The sequence below is a fragment of the Notamacropus eugenii genome, chromosome 2, assembly GCF_028372415.1.
Source record: "Notamacropus eugenii isolate mMacEug1 chromosome 2, mMacEug1.pri_v2, whole genome shotgun sequence".
In the NCBI taxonomy this organism is placed as follows: Eukaryota; Metazoa; Chordata; class Mammalia; order Diprotodontia; family Macropodidae; genus Notamacropus; species Notamacropus eugenii.
Window position 1 is genome coordinate 526502907 of NC_092873.1, and position 17300 is coordinate 526520206.

At 40.5% G+C, this 17300-nt stretch overlaps 1 protein-coding gene across 1 annotated transcript in view; it reads left to right on the forward strand.

The window, feature by feature from the left end:
• Positions 1-17300, forward strand: part of PDE4B (phosphodiesterase 4B) — a 633414-nt gene that overhangs the window by 119614 nt on the left and 496500 nt on the right. The window contains exon 4 of the mRNA XM_072649760.1: positions 8375-8613. Within this exon, the coding sequence (XP_072505861.1) occupies positions 8375-8613 (239 nt within the window). The remainder of the gene's footprint in view (positions 1-8374; positions 8614-17300) is intronic.

Below are 17300 nucleotides of genomic sequence, written 5' to 3' on the forward strand. Positions count from 1 at the left end.
CTCTCTGTGTGCCTCTCTGTCTCTCTGTCTCTCTCTGTCTGTCTCTGTCTGTCTCTGTCTGCTCTGTCTGTCTCTCTCTCTGTCTGTCTGTCTCTCTGTCTCTCTCTCTCTGTCTCTCTCTCTCTCTCTCCCACGCACACACACATGCACCACACTACATACATACCACCCCCATTTTTGTAAGAGAAAACATTGCCGTGAGGCAAATAAACTCCAATCAAGAGTAGGGATGTCTTTGGAGTAGGTGAAGGCTAACATTGTCTTGCAGAAATTAAATGGTTTCTTGAGCAAGAAGGACAGGAAACTAAACCTTCATATAATAAGGGCAAAGGAAGACGCATTCTTATTTACCTTGAAAGGCACCCTAGAGTGAGATGAGCTCCGATTCAAGAGATGTGATGAGGATGGAGACCAGTCTGTACATAAAATCTCAACAAAAGAATAAGCGAGTTAGTGTTTGAAGTGTGTAGCAGTTAAGTATTGAGTAAAGGTACAATTTTATTATTTTTTTTTATTTTTGCCCTAACTGTAGTAATTAAGTAACTTCTGAATGGAAGGTAGAGATTGAAAATTTATAGTTTGTCTTCTATATTAATAATTATACTGAATTTTAAATTGATAAGAGAATTGATCATGTGATATATTTCTTATACCCTCATTTATTTTTCTTTGACAAAGACAAGATGCTGTCCTGTTCTACCCTAACCAGGCATCATTCTTTCCCTGGTGGCTGCCACCTTAGGTATTCTTATGGAATCATTTATAGTCTGACTCTCTGGCTTGGGGGGTTTCTAGGTATTGGTTTTTCTTGTTGTATAAAACCAACTGGAAGCTTAAAACTGTACTATTCACATATAAAATCTGTCAGGGCTATTTTATCACGGACTCAGAAAGCTGATGTTGATCTGTGGGAAGGGCACCAAGATTCAAATCTCATTCAGTTTCTCTGGCTGAACGTATATACCAGGGGCTCCTGCCTCTCTTCCCCATATTACTCCTCCATTCTCCCCATGTCCCCTAGTACAGATTTGACCTAGAGACAGCTTCAACCTTCTGGGCATCCGCATTGGGAGATAACTAACCATGAACCTACTGAGGATCTCCACCTGAATGTGCACACAGACAAAAACCTCTCAAACTATCTTCTAGTCTCATTTTGTCCCCTATCATTCTTTCTCTGTGACCCATATTGCTCATGACTTCAACACAAGCTGTCACTGTGCACTCACACTTTGTTCTCCCTCCACACATTTCAAAGCCCTGGGGGCTGCTTTTCCAGTCAAGCCCAGTTCATTTATTAGCAGCATCTTGACCAATCCTTTTTAGCCTGGAGGACAATTAATACAGAAAGAGAAACAGAGGGGGAAACAGAGAAAGAGAGAGAGAGAGAGAGAGAGAGAGAGAGAGAGAGAGAGAGAGAGAGAGAGAGAGAGAGAGAGAGAGAGAGAGAGAGAGAAAGTGCACTGGGAAGCTTCTCTTTGGCTCTGACTCATAGTCTCTGTGTTCAGACTATCAGGAATGGGCATACTGCCCACATAGAATGATGGAATGAAGTCACTTCAAAGCAACTAGGCATTGTATCTTTCTTCCTAGTGTGCTGATTGGGATTTTATAAGTGCTTTTGGTGGATGTTACCTCATTTTCCCAATGAAGTCTGAAGCTGTGTAAATATAGGAATGTACAGTATTCACCTACAGAGAGCACACATAGCCTTTTGGCTTCTAGACAGCTAGGTGGCCATAGGGGTGAAAGTGCTGGACCTAATGAAAGGAAGATCTGAGTTCAAAACCAATCTCAAACACTTACTAGCTGTGTGACCCTGGGTAGGTTATTTAACCTCTCATTTGCCTCGGTTTCCTCAATGGGGATACTAATAGCACCTATATCCCAGGATTGTTGTGAGGATCAAATAAGATATTTGTAAGGGGTTTAGCAAAGTTCCTAGCACACAGTAGATAGTATATAAATGTTTGGTTCCCTCTTTCCTTCTTGGCCATTAATAAAGACAGAATTAAACTGGATCTTTCCTGGTATTTTCTGTACCCCATCCAATATTATCCAATCTAGCAATGGGCTTGTGGCCTCCAGTGCTGCAGATTCAAACTCATCTATGCCTCATCGTCTTGTGTGACTCATGTCCAGTATTTCTTCTCAGTTCATCATGATGGGGGAAGGTCACCTGATGTTCTGGGGACACTCCTTTTGTTCCCCTTGTGTTGTAAGGGGACCAGTAGCACTGATGGACTCTCCTTTGAGGATCCTTCTCTCTTGCTATGTGCCCATCAGTCCATCTGATTTTTCTTAGGCACATCTATTTGATTCTATCTTTTGTACAACTTTTCATGTACAATTTTTTTTATAGTGTATTGCTGTCTGCTCAAGAGCACTTCCATTGCCCTTTGGTGGTCCTCAGCTTTCCTTCTATGAAGACTGTAATTTTCCATGTCTCACAGACATATAAGAAATATCAGAAGACTTGATATTTCAAAGATAGATCTTTGTTTCAGGGAGAAAATGTGATGTATAAAAAGGTCAAGAAGCATAATTTCTGAGTAATTAGTCATTTTATGGCTATCGAGTAATGAATAAAAGGATGATTGTTTGGTCATATCTCTTAAACAAAAGATGAATCTTGGAGACTTCTTGATGCTTATATGCCTTTGGAAAAGTGGGTATTGGGGCAGCTGGGTGACGGAGTGAATAGAGCCCTGGCCCTGGAGTCAGGAGGATCTGAGTTCAAACCCCACCTCAGACACTTGACGCTTATTAGCTATGTAACCTTACCCCTTGCCTTGCCTTCCCCACTCCAAAAAATAAGTAGGTGTTCCTGACAAGCAGCAATCAATTCTGGTTGGTTGATAATTAAAAAGAGGAATATTATAATGAGAGGTAGACCTATTCTAATAAGGAGTTGGGGGGTGTGACTGATTATATCATTTTTACTTCCAGATCACCCTTAACTTGGGCAGTCTGGACCAGGGATGGGAGATCTGTAGCCTTGAGGGCACATGTGACCTTCTAGGTCCTCGGGTGTGACATTCTGACTGTGTCCAAGTTTTACAGGACATCTCCCTTTAAGGAGATTTGTTCTGTGAAGTTCACATTCAATCAAAGGGCTGCACTTGAGGATCTAGAGGGCCACATGGGTCCTTGAGGCCGCAGGTTCCCTCTCCCCCTCCACTGATCTATACAATCCTACCCAAGCCTGAGCATAACACCGGGGGCTTCCCCACTTGGGTGGAATCTGACCAAGATTTTTTTTTTTTTTTTTTTTTTTTTTTTTATTGAGGTAAAGAATATATGCCTAAGTTTATTTGGTCAGAAGCATGACCTGAATGTCCACTGTGTCCAGAGACTGTACTAGGTTCTATTGGCAAATATAAAATGTGAAATGTGTCATCACTTATTTCAAGAAGTTACAACAGTTCTCAAACAGAATTCATTATCCTTTCCCCCTAAACCCTTCTCTCTTCTTAGTTTCCCTATTCCTTCTGAAGGCATCACAATCCTTCCAGACATTCAAGATCACAACCTTATTAGCATTTTTTTTTCTTTTCTTTTTTTTCTTTTTTTATTTAGCTTTTAACATTCATTTTCACAAAATTTTGGGTTTCAAATTTTTCCCCTTTTCTCCCCTCCCCCCCCAAACGCCAAGCATTCTAATTGCCCCTATGACCAATCTGCTCTCTCTTCTATCATCCCTCTCTGCCCTTGTCTCTGTCTTCTCTTTTGTCCTGTAGGGCCAGATAGCTTTCTATACCCCTTTACCTGTATTTCTTATTTCCTAGTGGTAAGAACATTACAGCTGATCCTAACACTTTGAGTTCCAACTTCTTTAGCTCCCTCCCTCTCCACCCCTTCCCTTTGGAGGGCAAGCAATTCAATATAGGCCAAATCTGTGTAGTTTTGCAAATGACTTCCATAATAGTTGTGTTGTATAGGACAAACTCTATTTCCCTCCATCCTATCCTGTCCCCCATTACTTCTATTCTCTTTTGATCCTATCCCTCCCCATGAGTGTTGACCTCAAATTGCACTCTCCTCCCCATGCCCTCCCTTCTATCATCCCCCCCCCACTCTGCTTATCCCCTTATCCTCCACTTTCCTGTATTGTAAGATAGGTTTTCATACCAAAATGAGTAGGCATTTTATTCTTTCCTTTAGTGGAATGTGATGAGAGTAGACTTCATGTTTTTCTCTCACCTCCCCTCTTTATCCCTCCACTAATGAGTCTTTTGCTTGCCTCTTTTATGAGAGATAATTTGCCCCATTCAATTCTCCCTTTCTCCTCCCAATATCTTTCTCTCTCACTGCTTGATTTCATTTTTTTTTAAGATATGATCCCATCCTCTTCAATTCACTCTGTGCACTCTGTCTCTATGTGTGTGTGCGTGTGTGCGTGTGTGCATGTGTGTGTGTGTAATCCCACCCAGTACCCAGATACTGAAATGTTTCAAGAGTTACAAATATTGTCTTTCCATGTAGGAATGTAAACAGTTCAACTTTAGTAAGTCCCTTATGACTTCTCTTTGCTGTTCACCTTTTCATGGTTCTCTTCATTCTTGTGTTTGGAAGTCAAATTTTCTTTTCAGCTCTGGTCTTTTCATCAAGAATGCTTGAAAATCCTCTATTTCATTGAAAGACCAATTTTTCCCCTGAAGTATTATACTCAGTTTTGCTGGGTAGGTGATTCTTGGTTTTAGTCCTAGTTCCTTTGACTTCTGGAATATCCTATTCCATGCCCTTCGATCCCTTAATGTAGAAGCTGCTAGATCTTGTGTTATCCTGATTGTATTTCCACAATACTTGAATTGTTTCTTTCTAGCTGCTTGCAATATTTTCTCTTTCACCTGGGAGTTCTGGAATTTGGCCACAATGTTCCTAGGAGTTTCTCTTTTTGGATCTCTTTCAGGCGGTGTTCTGTGGATTCCTTGAATATTTATTTTGCCCTCTGGTTCTAGAATCTCAGGGCAGTTTTCATTGATAATTTCATGAAAGATGATGTCTAGACTCTTTTTCTGATCATGGCTTTCAGGTAGGCCCACAATTTTTAAATTGTCTCTCCTGGCTCTATTTTCCAGGTCAGTTGTTTTTCCAATGAGATATTTCACATTATCTTCCATTTTTTCATTCTTTTGGTTTTGTTTTGTGATTTCTTGGTTTCTCATAAAGTCATTAGCCTCCATCTGTTCCATTCTAATTTTGAAAGAACTATTTTCTTCAGTGAGCTTTTGTATCTCCTTTTCCATTTGGCTAATTCTGCTTTTGAAAGCATTCTTCTCCTCATTGGCTTTTTGAACCTCTTTTGCCAATTGAGTTAGGCTAGTTTTCAAGGTGTTATTTTCTTCAACATTTTTTTGGGTCTCCTTTAGCAGGGAGCTGATTTGCTGTTCATGCTTTGACTTCATGTCTCTCATTTCTCTTCCCAGCTTTTCCTCCACCTCTCTAACTTGATTTTCAAAATTCTTTTTGAGCTCTTCCATGGCCTGTGCCCATTGAGTGGGCTGGGACACAGAAGCCTTGATTTCTGTGTCTTTGCCTGATGGTAAGCATTGCTCTTCCTCATCAGAAAGGAAGGGAGGAAATGCCTGTTCACCAAGAAAGTAACCTTCTATAGTCTTATTTCTTTTCCCTTTTCTGGGCATTTTCCCAGCCAGTGACTTGACCTCTGAATATTTTCCTCACACCCACCTCACCTCCTGATCCTCCCAGCCAGTGTTTGGGGTCTGAGATTCAAATGCTGCTTCCAGCCTCAGGGCTTTGGGCGGGGGCAGGGCTGCTATTCAGTGTGAGATTAAATTCAGATGCTCAGGTGAGGGCAGGGCTGCCTCTCAGGCTCAGTTCCCTCAGGGAGTTTATGCACAGACCTTCAACAATGGATCCAGGCTCCTGCCTGCTTGGAGAGCCCTGGTCTGCCGCTGCCCCTCAGCTTCTGTCTCCCGAGGGGGCCCGAGCCATGGGGGCACCCCACTCCCCCCTCGACCCACCAAAGGGACTCTCTCACAGACCCCCGTCACCTGTGGGTGGAGGTACTTGTGCGGCCGCTGGAGATCCCGTCCCTGAAGCCCGCTCGGATCTGTTCCTCTCGGTGCCGCGGCCACGGCAGGGCTGTACTCAGCTCCCAGTCCCGGTGCCCAGTCCGCAGCACGAAGGACCTTTTACGAGAGGTTTGCAGGTCTCTCTGGAACAGAAATCTCCCTCGCTCCAATGTTCTGTGGCCTCTGGGTGCAGAATTCGCCATGGGTTGCTTCTTTGTAGTTGTTCTATGGGTTGTGGGTTCGGAGCTATCCTGACCAAGATTGAGGAGAAAATTAAATACCATCTCACTATTAGTCCCAATTTCAAAGGACTGAACTGACAGAGCAGAGAATGAGGAAACAGAAAGGGAAAAATCCTAGCTCTTCCTCATTGCAAATGGTTGCCAATATAAGAAAGAAATAACCATCACCCCAAAGTTGGAAACATTAGAAGAACTTTGGAATTTCCTGAAAGCCATCTGGTCTACTTCACCAATTTTATTCCGATCTGAGCCCAGTTTACTGTCCTTCTGGAGTCTAATACAAGAGATAACAAAGGAATGAAAAGTGGACAAATAGGCAGTCAGATAACGAACTTAAATAGTATATACGCACATTTACATACATGAGAATATATATGCATACATATGCACACTGCAGTGTAAGCATTATATAAGATAATGCATATGTTCTTGAATGTATATACACACACGTGTATGTGTATGTTTATATGTATGTGTGTGAGATATCAGTTCTCTATCTGACTATATATCACACTATAGGAAACTAGATACTTCATTCACTTGAGTGTAGACCACTAACACAAACCACCATTTAACATGGCTTCAGCCTTGAGAAGGGGTCCAAGCCAGGTCCTCTGTTATTTATCATCCCCCTTGTCACCTTCATGAGGTTGGAAAATCAACTGGCCTGTGGTCAAGTGCGAGTGCCTGCCAGGCTAGCACAGCAATGACTGGAGGACTGATCCCTTTCTCTTTAAACTGGAGGTATTGAAAGGATTCCAGACCCCAGCATGTTCTAAATTAAATGAAGGAGATTTAGAAAAGAAAGACAGAAACTATTCAACTGCCCTTGGAGTTGGGAAAAGCTGGATTCAAGTCCTGCTTCTATATATACTGGATGCATGACCCTGGGCAAGTTCCTTGTCCTCTCAGCATCCCCCCAAGTATCTCTCAAAGACTCCAAGTTTTACCGTAGTTGCTGGTCTGAATAGAGGGAGGGGGTTCCCTTGGGATGAGCTTCCTATGCCCACAAAATAACAGTAGTAAAAAGTAAAAGTAGTGAAAAAAAAAGTAGCGAAAAGAAAAAAAGACAGACAGCTAGATTCACATTCTCTATTGTATAGCTATGTTACTTTTCCACAGCTTGGGGTACCTTGGATGCTGACTTGGGTTGATAAGCTAAGACTTATGTCTGTCCTTCTATAACTTTTCCCTTTCTTCTTTTTTCTTTTGGTAAGAGGTTTACTTCCAGATTTTTTTTTGCTGATAACGCTCACAGTTACTGGTTCTTAAAGAAGAGGTCATCGTGGTACTGGGGAGAGACAGGGTAGATAATCCTTAAATATCCTCAAATAGTTCTCATTTGGAACACTTTAACTGATGGATATTTTATTATTATTATTAGCAACAGAAAAATCTATATTCTGTATTATACTTTCCTGAGGCTAATATTAAAATGAATGTTCATTCCCTGAATATGTGCCAACTGATGAGTGGTGGAACATTTCCTACAGGCACACAGGGATGCAGAGAGAGATCAGACAGGGCTTGCAAATTTGCTGGAGATTAACTATATTTGATTTAGGCCTAAGGTTGTAATTTTCTTGGGAATCATGTTTATATTGTTTGCATTTATGTATAAAAACATTAGAGTTGCACGCCTATGTTTGCAGACATATTCTAAAGTCAGAAGATCAGATTGAAACTGGGAGACTTTGAACTCACAGTACCAGCATGAAATAAACAGAAATCAAAGATCAGTGTCCACAGTGATGATGATGTATAATTGGAAAGGAAGTCCAACATGGAATAATGAGAAAACCAATGAAATTCCAAGAGAAGACATGGTGATTCTTCCTCTCTCATGGCTGTGAATATAGAATATTTAGTCCCCTGCCTCCCTGAATGATGGAGGAAGTATCTTCAGCTCTATCTTCTCTGGGATATTTGCTGGTTTTTTTCATTGCCCAGGGTTGAATTTCATTTTTGTGATCTTTCCAATTACATGTCATAGCCACTGTGGAGATTAATCTTTGGATTCTGTTTATTTCGCTTAGTGAAATATCCATTATATTCATAATTCACTGTTTCATTTTTCTTTTCTTTTTGGTCCAGAATGTTAAGGATTACTTGGAATGCAACCTAAGTAAATCTTACAGTTCCTCCAGTAACACCCTGGGAATCGACCTGTGGAGGGGAAGAAGATGCTGCTCTGGGAACCTCCAGTTACCCCCACTATCCCAGAGACAGTCCGAAAGAGCCCGAACACCTGATGGAGATTGCATTTCCAGACCCACCACACTACCTTTGGTGACACTTCCAAGCATTGCCATCACTACCGTGAGCCAGGAGAGGTAAGTGTCTTCCAAATTAAATTTCTAGATTAAAATTTAATTTGCCAAGTGCTGTTTCCTAGCCCTGCTGCAGGGATGCCAAGGGCTTCACTTTCCTCATTTAAATTATTGCTTCTTCGTGAAACAGTTATGGGGCTTTGGGGAGTGTGGGTCTCTTGTCACTTTACACTGTGGCTTCTTAACAGTGAAACTATTTTCTGGATGATAACGTGAAAGAGCCTTGGTTTGAGTAGTGATGTATGTAAACTGGAGCCAGGAGGTGTTTTTATAAGAGGAAAGGCAGAGAAAGCATGCGTTACGGGCTTCAGTTGTTTTGGGGCTTCTTTGGTGGTATGTATCTAAAGCAAACAAAAAATGTTGAAGCCGATAAAACCAAATCTTGTCTAAAATACCAATTAATGTTTCTGTTATGGAGAGAATTCTTGCCACCGAAGCCATGAGTATATTCACCCATTGTTTTTTTTGTTGGAGAGGGAACATGATGTGGTGGTTAGATAACTGGATTTGGGATCAAGAAGGCCTAGGTTCAGGTCCTGCCTTTGACGCACTGCTCAGTGACCCTGGGCAAGTGACTTAACGTCTTGGTGCTCGAAACAACTCTCTTAAACTGTAAATTGTAGCGACGTTGATGGCTTGACTTGGGAGAAGGAACTGCCCAATGTGAGAATGTCTTCTACCAGTGAAATTGAAGGTCCAGACCCTTTCTTTATCCTATCTATTGGTATCATCCTCATCTTGTTCAATATCTACAATGTTGCCTTGAAAGTCTTACTGTGTTGTCAAAAAGGGTTCTGAATCTGGGGGTAGGTAATAGGATATCTTGGTAATTTTGGCCCATTAAAGAATATTTTTGGAATGTCTAGATTGACTGATGCATGGGTGTGTAGGGGAGGCGGGGGGTAGTGTTTCGGCGATCTCAGCTTGGCTTAATAAAGGAATATATTGGTTTGTATTGGCTATATTGACTCATAGTGGAAATATTTGGGGGATTATAGATTGGTGCAGCAAAGGAAGACTTTGGAATGTCTGGATTGACTCAGAGAGGCTGTTTTCTACTAGATCATGTTTGAAAAATCTACTTAGATCCCCTGCTGGCAAGTAATACTCAACCGTTTGCTACTGTTGTGGGAATGAAGAAATATATCAGGTTATGTTCTTTGATTCTTCCTTCACTGAATTGTGGAGAACTTCTCAAGGACTTTCTGTGCATGCAGGATTGTAGGCTACAAGGATGAAAGAATCATAGGTTCAGACATGGAAGCATCTTGGCAGGTAGAGAAGGAAACTGAGGACCAGAAAAGGGGATTGACTTGCCCAAGGTCACACTGGTTGGAGGGGGCAGAAGCAGAATTGAATTCAGGTCCCCTACTGCCAAATCCAATTCTCTTTCCACTACAGAATGCTGCATCTTAAGTTTTCCTGTTGAAAACATGACTTCTTAAACTTTCAGATCATTTTATGAGGACTTGGAGAATATGGTCTTCTCATCTAAACTCCAAAATCCATCCCAAAAATTGTAATGTTATGGTTTTACAATATTTCTTCATGTTACTGTTTCAGGGGGAAAAGTCTTAGAAATTTAACTTTCAGATGATGTTTCTGAATGAAAATCAAGGATTTCTTCAGTTTTAGATTTCATACATTTTTCAAGTAGCAGATTTAAATACCATAATTCATCTAGCAAATGTGTCTGGTGAATCTTATCACATCCCAAGCTTTCTAATATTGAAGAATATTTGTTTTTTGACTAGTAGTACCTTTTGTAGAACAAAAGGCAAATATTTAAGAGAAGGATCCTTGAGAATCCAGGCTGCCACAGAAAACATCATAAAAGAAGTATTTCAAAACTTTACCTAGGATGGCACAATAGAATCTCATCAGGGCCATCTTGATTCATGTTGATTAGTTTCATGATCCAGGTTTGGATCCCACCTCAGATATCTAAAAGTTGTTTGTAAATATATCTTAGCCTCAGTTTTCTCATTTGCAAAATTGGGATAAAAATAACAACCATATCACAGATTTGCTATATCGTTTGAAAGTTGTATGTAAAGCATTTGTCAAACTTTGAAGTGCCGTGTGTGTATGTGTATATGTATGTATGCATGTTTACGTGTATATGCACGTATGTATACATATATGTATGTGTTTGTGTGTATGTGTATATGTATGTGTGTGTTTGTGTGTACATGTATGTATGTGTGTGTTTTTGTGTGTATGTGTATGCTACTACTGTTGCTTGACTTATCTTTTTTGATGGGCTTCAATTAGATATGACAATCATTATCAATCCTGTCCTCACCATTATTGGGTGGTAGTGGGGCAAAGCAGAAAGCCAGCCTTGGAGTCTGGAGAACACAGACTTGGGTCCTTCCTTTGATACGTGAGAGTTGAGTGATCTTGGACCAGTCACTTAAGCTTATATCTCTTTCTGCTCACTAGAAGTATAATGTGCAGATCAAGTGCTGATTGATATTGGCGGCAAAAAAAGAATGGCAACGGCTAACATTTATGTAGCACTTTAAGATTTTACCAAGTACTTTAGAAATATTATCTCATTTTATCCTCGCAACTCTGGGAGGTGGGGGCTATTATTACCCCTATTTTACCAGTGAGGAAACTGAGGCAGACAGTGGTGATTTGGCCCCATAGCTAGGAAGTGGCTAAGCACAGATTCAAACTCAGGGTCTCCTGACTCCATGTGCAGCATTGTGTCCAATGCACCACCTCACTACCCTCCCTGGTAGAGGAAGTTCCTTGCCAGGAGCCCCTTGTATTGATGGGAATATATCATTGATATTATGAATATTATTGCATAATCACAGATGAATCATTTTGCTGCAACCCTAGTAGGTAATTGAAAGATCTTATAGGAAGAGAAACATTGACTAATCCAAAGCCAATTCATTTCCCTTGTCTGGACACAGACATAATCTCCGATTTAGATTCTTAGAGACTTCCACCAGATTTATATTTAGGATCCACCATCTGTCCTTCAGTGGGATTAAATGTGTCTCATAAACCAGGAGTTGAGTCAGTTTGCACCGTTTCAGAAATCAAGGCCTGCATCTTTCCAGACAGAGTGGATGCTGAGAGTTCCTTAGCAAAGCTGGCTGGAATTTCCCAAGTTAGGGCTCTTGTATATGTTGCCAAGCTTTATTTCTCTGCGGTTCAGACAGAAACAGAGATGCTCCATTGCTGCAATGCATGTGTCCTATGTCAGATAAGATCAACAAACATTTATGAATTGCCTACTGTGTGCCAGGCACTATGCTCAACACAAAGCAAGTATTAAAAGCATTGATACACAATGGATAGAATGCTAAACTTGGAATCCAGATGACCTGGGTTTGGATTTCTCCTGTGATGCTTTGCACACTGATGAACCTCTGTGAGTTGAATATAATTTGCAGTTAGAAGGGACTTCAGTGGCCACCAGGTTTAATTTATCCCTGAAAGCATCTCCATTAGAACATACTCAACAAGTGGTCTTTCAGTCTCTGCTTGAAGACCTTTAGGGAGGGGACCCTCCTTCTCAAAGCAACCCATCCCACTTTTGAACACTTCTTGAGCCTTTATCTACTTTAGGACTACTCCCAAAGACATATTTACCAAATCAATGATGGGATGCTTTATTTTTGTGTCTGTGTGCTCTGTAGATACCTGAAGACATGTGAACAGAATTCCCACTGCCTTTCTGTGCTTTAATGATATGGGTAACTCAGTAGTCCTTGAAGAATGCTTGGGGTATGTCAAGCTCATGAACCAAGAGGTTTCATTAAAAGTCCTAGAGAACAGAAGACTTAAGTGGGATGTGGAAACTGTCTTTACGTATCTGGACAGCTCTCATGTGGAAGAGGGGCTACTTGCTCTGATTGAATCCTAGCAGATGGAATGAGGAACAGTGTCACAAAGAGACTTATTTGGAGTTGATGCTTGGGAAAAAAAAAACAACTTCCTAATGATGAGACCAATTTAAAGGTAGAAATGGGCTGCATTAGGAGGTGATGACTTCCACTTCAAATAAAGCCTACACAACTGCCTGTCACTATAGCGGCTTTCCTATTCAGGTATGGATTACACTAGGTGGCCATCAAAACTCCTTCTTATTCTGACATTCAACAATTTTGTGAAATTGTTGACTTGGTAGATTTTGTTTCATAAAACTGTGAACAAGTTTTTAACCAAATGCCCACATTGATAATTTCAGTGGAAACTCATTCAATCAGATGTTAAAGTTCTTAAAAGTCATTTCCTCATCACAGTTCCCATAAAACTACATCTGTCCACACAGCAAGTGTTGGAAAGAACAAAGAATATCCTGGCCACATACTCTGTTTGAAGGAACATTTGACTGGAAATCAGAGGGATCCAGGCTTTTTTGACCTGATTTAGACTCGTTACTGCTCACTTGTTCAGTGGCTCTTTAGTGTCTGAAAATAAAGAACTCCATAACTCAGGATTCTGACTTGAGAAAAAAATGGCCAACTTTTACCACGTGGGCTGATAGGGTTAATGTGGCTAACATGGACTTCATAAGTAAAGAAACACTTATATCACCATGATTTAATTTTCTCTACCATATTAAAGTTTGTAAAGTGCTATCTCATTGACAATGAGTTGATAGTAATATCAGAGACCTGTTTTCTTATCTACTTCTTGCTTTGAAGTTAAGGGCCTAATATTGGAACTTGTGTTAAGAAAAGGATGCAGTGATCGTGTGCCTTTTTGTGGGATAGCCAGGGTGTAGTGGTTAAGGGTGGCCATGAAGAGTGAAATGCAGCACTTCCAGGTTTGTGTCCCATGACAATTTCCAGGTATAATTACAACTTCCTATTTTGGGGAATGCGGGAGCACAGTCAGTGAACAAGGATTTAATAAATGCTTACTGTGTGCCAGGCACTGCAGTAAGTGTAGAGCAGAGGTGTTAGACACATAGCCCACTGTGGCCCACAGCATTTCTGAGTGAGACTGGTACCAGATTAAAATGTATTTGGGAAGTATTTAACAAAACAAACAAAATACAATAGAACACAGATAATGTTAATATGTGATTTTTTAAGTGAATGTGAAGTTTGCAGAAATCTATGTAGTGTTTAATGGCTCGTTTGGAACTGAATTTGCTATCAGTGGGGTAGAGAGCACAAAGAAAGGCAAAGTCATGGCTATTATTTCAAAATATTCGTTTAGATTATTTTGGGTAGTAATTCTTTCCATTTCCATTATTGTCATGATGCATTTTGTTTTTCTGCCTTTGCCTGCATTCACTTTCTATTGGCTCAGGTAAGCTTTTCCATGGTTTTCTGTTCATCATATCCATCATTTCTTATAGTATCAGAATTCAGTGAGTTATTCCTCAATCAACAGTCATCTACTTTGTTCCTAGCTTGTTTGATATCATGATGATTATTGTCAGAAATATTTTGATGGATATTGAGCCTTTCTTCTTACCAATGGCCTCCTTGAGAGATACCCCTAGAGGGGAATCCCTGGGTCCAAGTACAGAGATACTTTAGCTACTTGATTTACATAATTCCAAATTGCTTCCCCAAATGGTTAAACAACGTGTATAACCTATATCAGATTGTTTGTGGAGTAAGGGGGGAATTGGAACTGAAAATCTTACAAAAATGATTATTGGAAACTATCTTTACATGTAATTGGAAAAAATATTACTAAGTAAAAAAAAATAAAAAAATAAATGAAATTTTAAATGGTTGTACCAATCTACAGCTCCATCAGCAATACTGTCCATGACGTTCTAAGACATATTCACCTATCTCCCACCTTTCACCTTTCTACCATGGGGTGTGACCTTATTTCTATGAGATTTCCCTTCTGAACAGGATGGTTCCATTGAGGCAGTACTTTGCCTCCCTGTCTCCTTGTCCAAAGTCTCGAACTGCACTTGGTCCTCACTTTAACTTTTGGCACCTGAGTACAACTTTCTTGTGCTCATTGATTGCTTGTGTTATTCCTGAGCCAAGGTGGTGATTGGTCCAGAAAAGGAGGGGTTATCAGACACCAGCAGGTTTTTATTGCACTCACAGTCTGCCACAAGTTGACAGCCTGCTGAGGATTTCAATTCAATATTGTCCCCTTCCATACTGCCTCTCATCCACTGATCTCAAAGCTCTGTTTCCGGGATCAAAATAACCACAGATGCTGTGTGCAAATGCCAGAAATTCAACCAAAGTTGGCATGAGGAGGGCATGCTGATGAGACACGCATCTGCTTACTGTTCACCAAGCTTTGCCATCCTGATATCTCCTGGCTTGGCAAAGTTCTTATCAGATATGTTCTCTTCCATCCTCTACTGGCAGCTTGCAGGATAAAATTCTCCTAAAAGGATTTTGTCCCAGACATGCCTGGGGGTGTTTTCCATGCACATCATCACTTGTGTTCTATACGGTTCATCAGCTGATCTAAAGACCTCTCTCTTGTTTCTGAGTAGCATGCTCTGACTTCCCTTCTAAGAGAAGAGCACTGATGTTAACATTGCTATTGGGATAGAATCATGGGGTCATAGGATTTAGATATGAAAAGGATATGAGAGATATTTCCGTCCAGTCTCAACATTTTGCAGATGAGGAAAAGTGAAACCATTTGTTTTCTCTCATAGAGTTTCTCTAGTGAAATGTGACAAAAAGGTCAACTCAAGCAGATCTCCAAACAAGACGACATTTATAAGCTGGGGCAAGCTATCTGTCAATACATTGGTCAGTGGATTGTCTCCATTTATGCCAAATACCCTGAGGAAAAGGACAGTTCCCCTTACCTATGGTTTGGAGAGTGCAGAAAAACAGACTAGAATAGGGTAGATAGCATCAAGGGATTTAGTACAAAATGCTTACAAAGCTGAGGCTCAGGGAACTCTCATGGTGGGTTAGAAGGTTGGTGATGAGGAATTGAGAATCAATGAGATTGTGGAGGGACAGGTGAATTTGAGAATCATTACCATAGAGATGGTAATTAAATCTATGGGAGCTGAGGAGATCACCAAGTGAAGTAGTAATAGAAGGAGAAGAGAAGCGGGGACAGGACAGAGTCCTGGGGTAGACGCATGATTAGAAGGTATGATCTATAGGAGGATCCAGCAAAGAAGACTGAGAAGAAGCAGCCAGATAGGTAGAAGGAGAACCAAGAGAGAGGAGTGTCCTCAAAACCTAGAGAAAAGAGAGTTATCAAGGAAGAGAGGGTGAGCAAGTGTCAAAGGAGGTCAAGGAGAATGAGGACTAAGAAAAGGCCATTGGACTTGGCAATTAAGACATTATTAGGAACTTTAGAGAGATCAGTTTTGGTGAAACGATGATGCTGGACACCAAATGGCGAAGGTTTAAGGAGAGAGGAACAGGAGAGACAGTGGAGGCGCCCATTGTGCTTGGCCTTTGTGAGGAGTTTAGGGACAAAGGACAGAAGACAATTAAAATGGTAGCTATCAGGAAGGGAAGAGTCAAGTGTAGACCCAAGATTCGAAGCTAGGGCCTCACACCCTAACTCTAGCACCCCTTTTATTACATGAGCTTGGTTTCTAGGACAACAGAGTTAGCACTGGAGGGGGCTGGGTGGGACTGGAAGAGATCTGAACCTAGGCACTCAGAATTCAGAGTCACTGCTCCTTCCATTTGCCCTTGTTCCCTCCTAATTATTTTGTAAAAGGATCGTTGATTTAGAGCTGGAAGGAATCTCAGTAGCTATCTATTCTAACCTCCTCATTTTACAGATAAGAAAACTCAGAGAAATGAAATAATTTCGTCACAAAGTAGAAAGGCTAGAACCAGAAGCAAGGGTTGGAACATTCTTTGATGCCCAATTCAGGTCTCTTTCTAATGTCCCACACTGCCTCTTTGTCAGATTAAGAGCTTTAGCTATGTCTTTCCTTGGTTCCAAATAAAACATTGATGACTATTTAAAAGAGAAAAACAGCACCAAGAGCAGTGACAAATCTAGAATTCTTCTTCTTGGGTTAAGGGATGAGGTAAGAGTGAGCTGTTTAGTGGATCAGGTCTTCAAATTATCTTATTTCCCATCCCCCATGATTTCCCTCTAAAATGGTGTGTGGGCTTTGGAAGGGATCATCAAATATCTGTCTCCTGATGTAGTTCTTCCCATGACTCAGAGTGAAAAAAAATTTTAAGCCTTTATTTCATTTCCAATTGAGAATTTTATGAGCTAGGAGAAGAAAAAGGAAAACCACACGCATAGGTATATGTGTATATGTCTGTATGTGTGTGTATACATTATATATACATATATATATATTTCACAGAGCTTTAAACACTAGGGTTTATATTTAAGAATTCCTTCCATTTGTTTTTGTAATTTTTAAAAAGATTTCCATTCATAATAATAGCTTCCATTTACAAAACACCTGTGTGCTACACACTATGTTAAAGCTTTACACATATTATCTCATTTGATTGTCACAATAACACTGCAAGGTAGGTACTATTATTTATCCCCACTTTACAGTAGAGGAAGCTGAGGTAAGCAGAAGTAAAATAATTTGCCCATGGTAACTTATCTAGAAAATATTTGAGACTGGATTTTTTTTTAAACTCAAGTCTTTCTGATTCTGTGGCTCACTCTCTACTGACGGTATTGCCCTACATATAAAAAGTCTGCTTAATATTGTGCAGTTGACTTTACGTTTATTTCTATTGTGTTTCACCTTTTTTGATTTGATC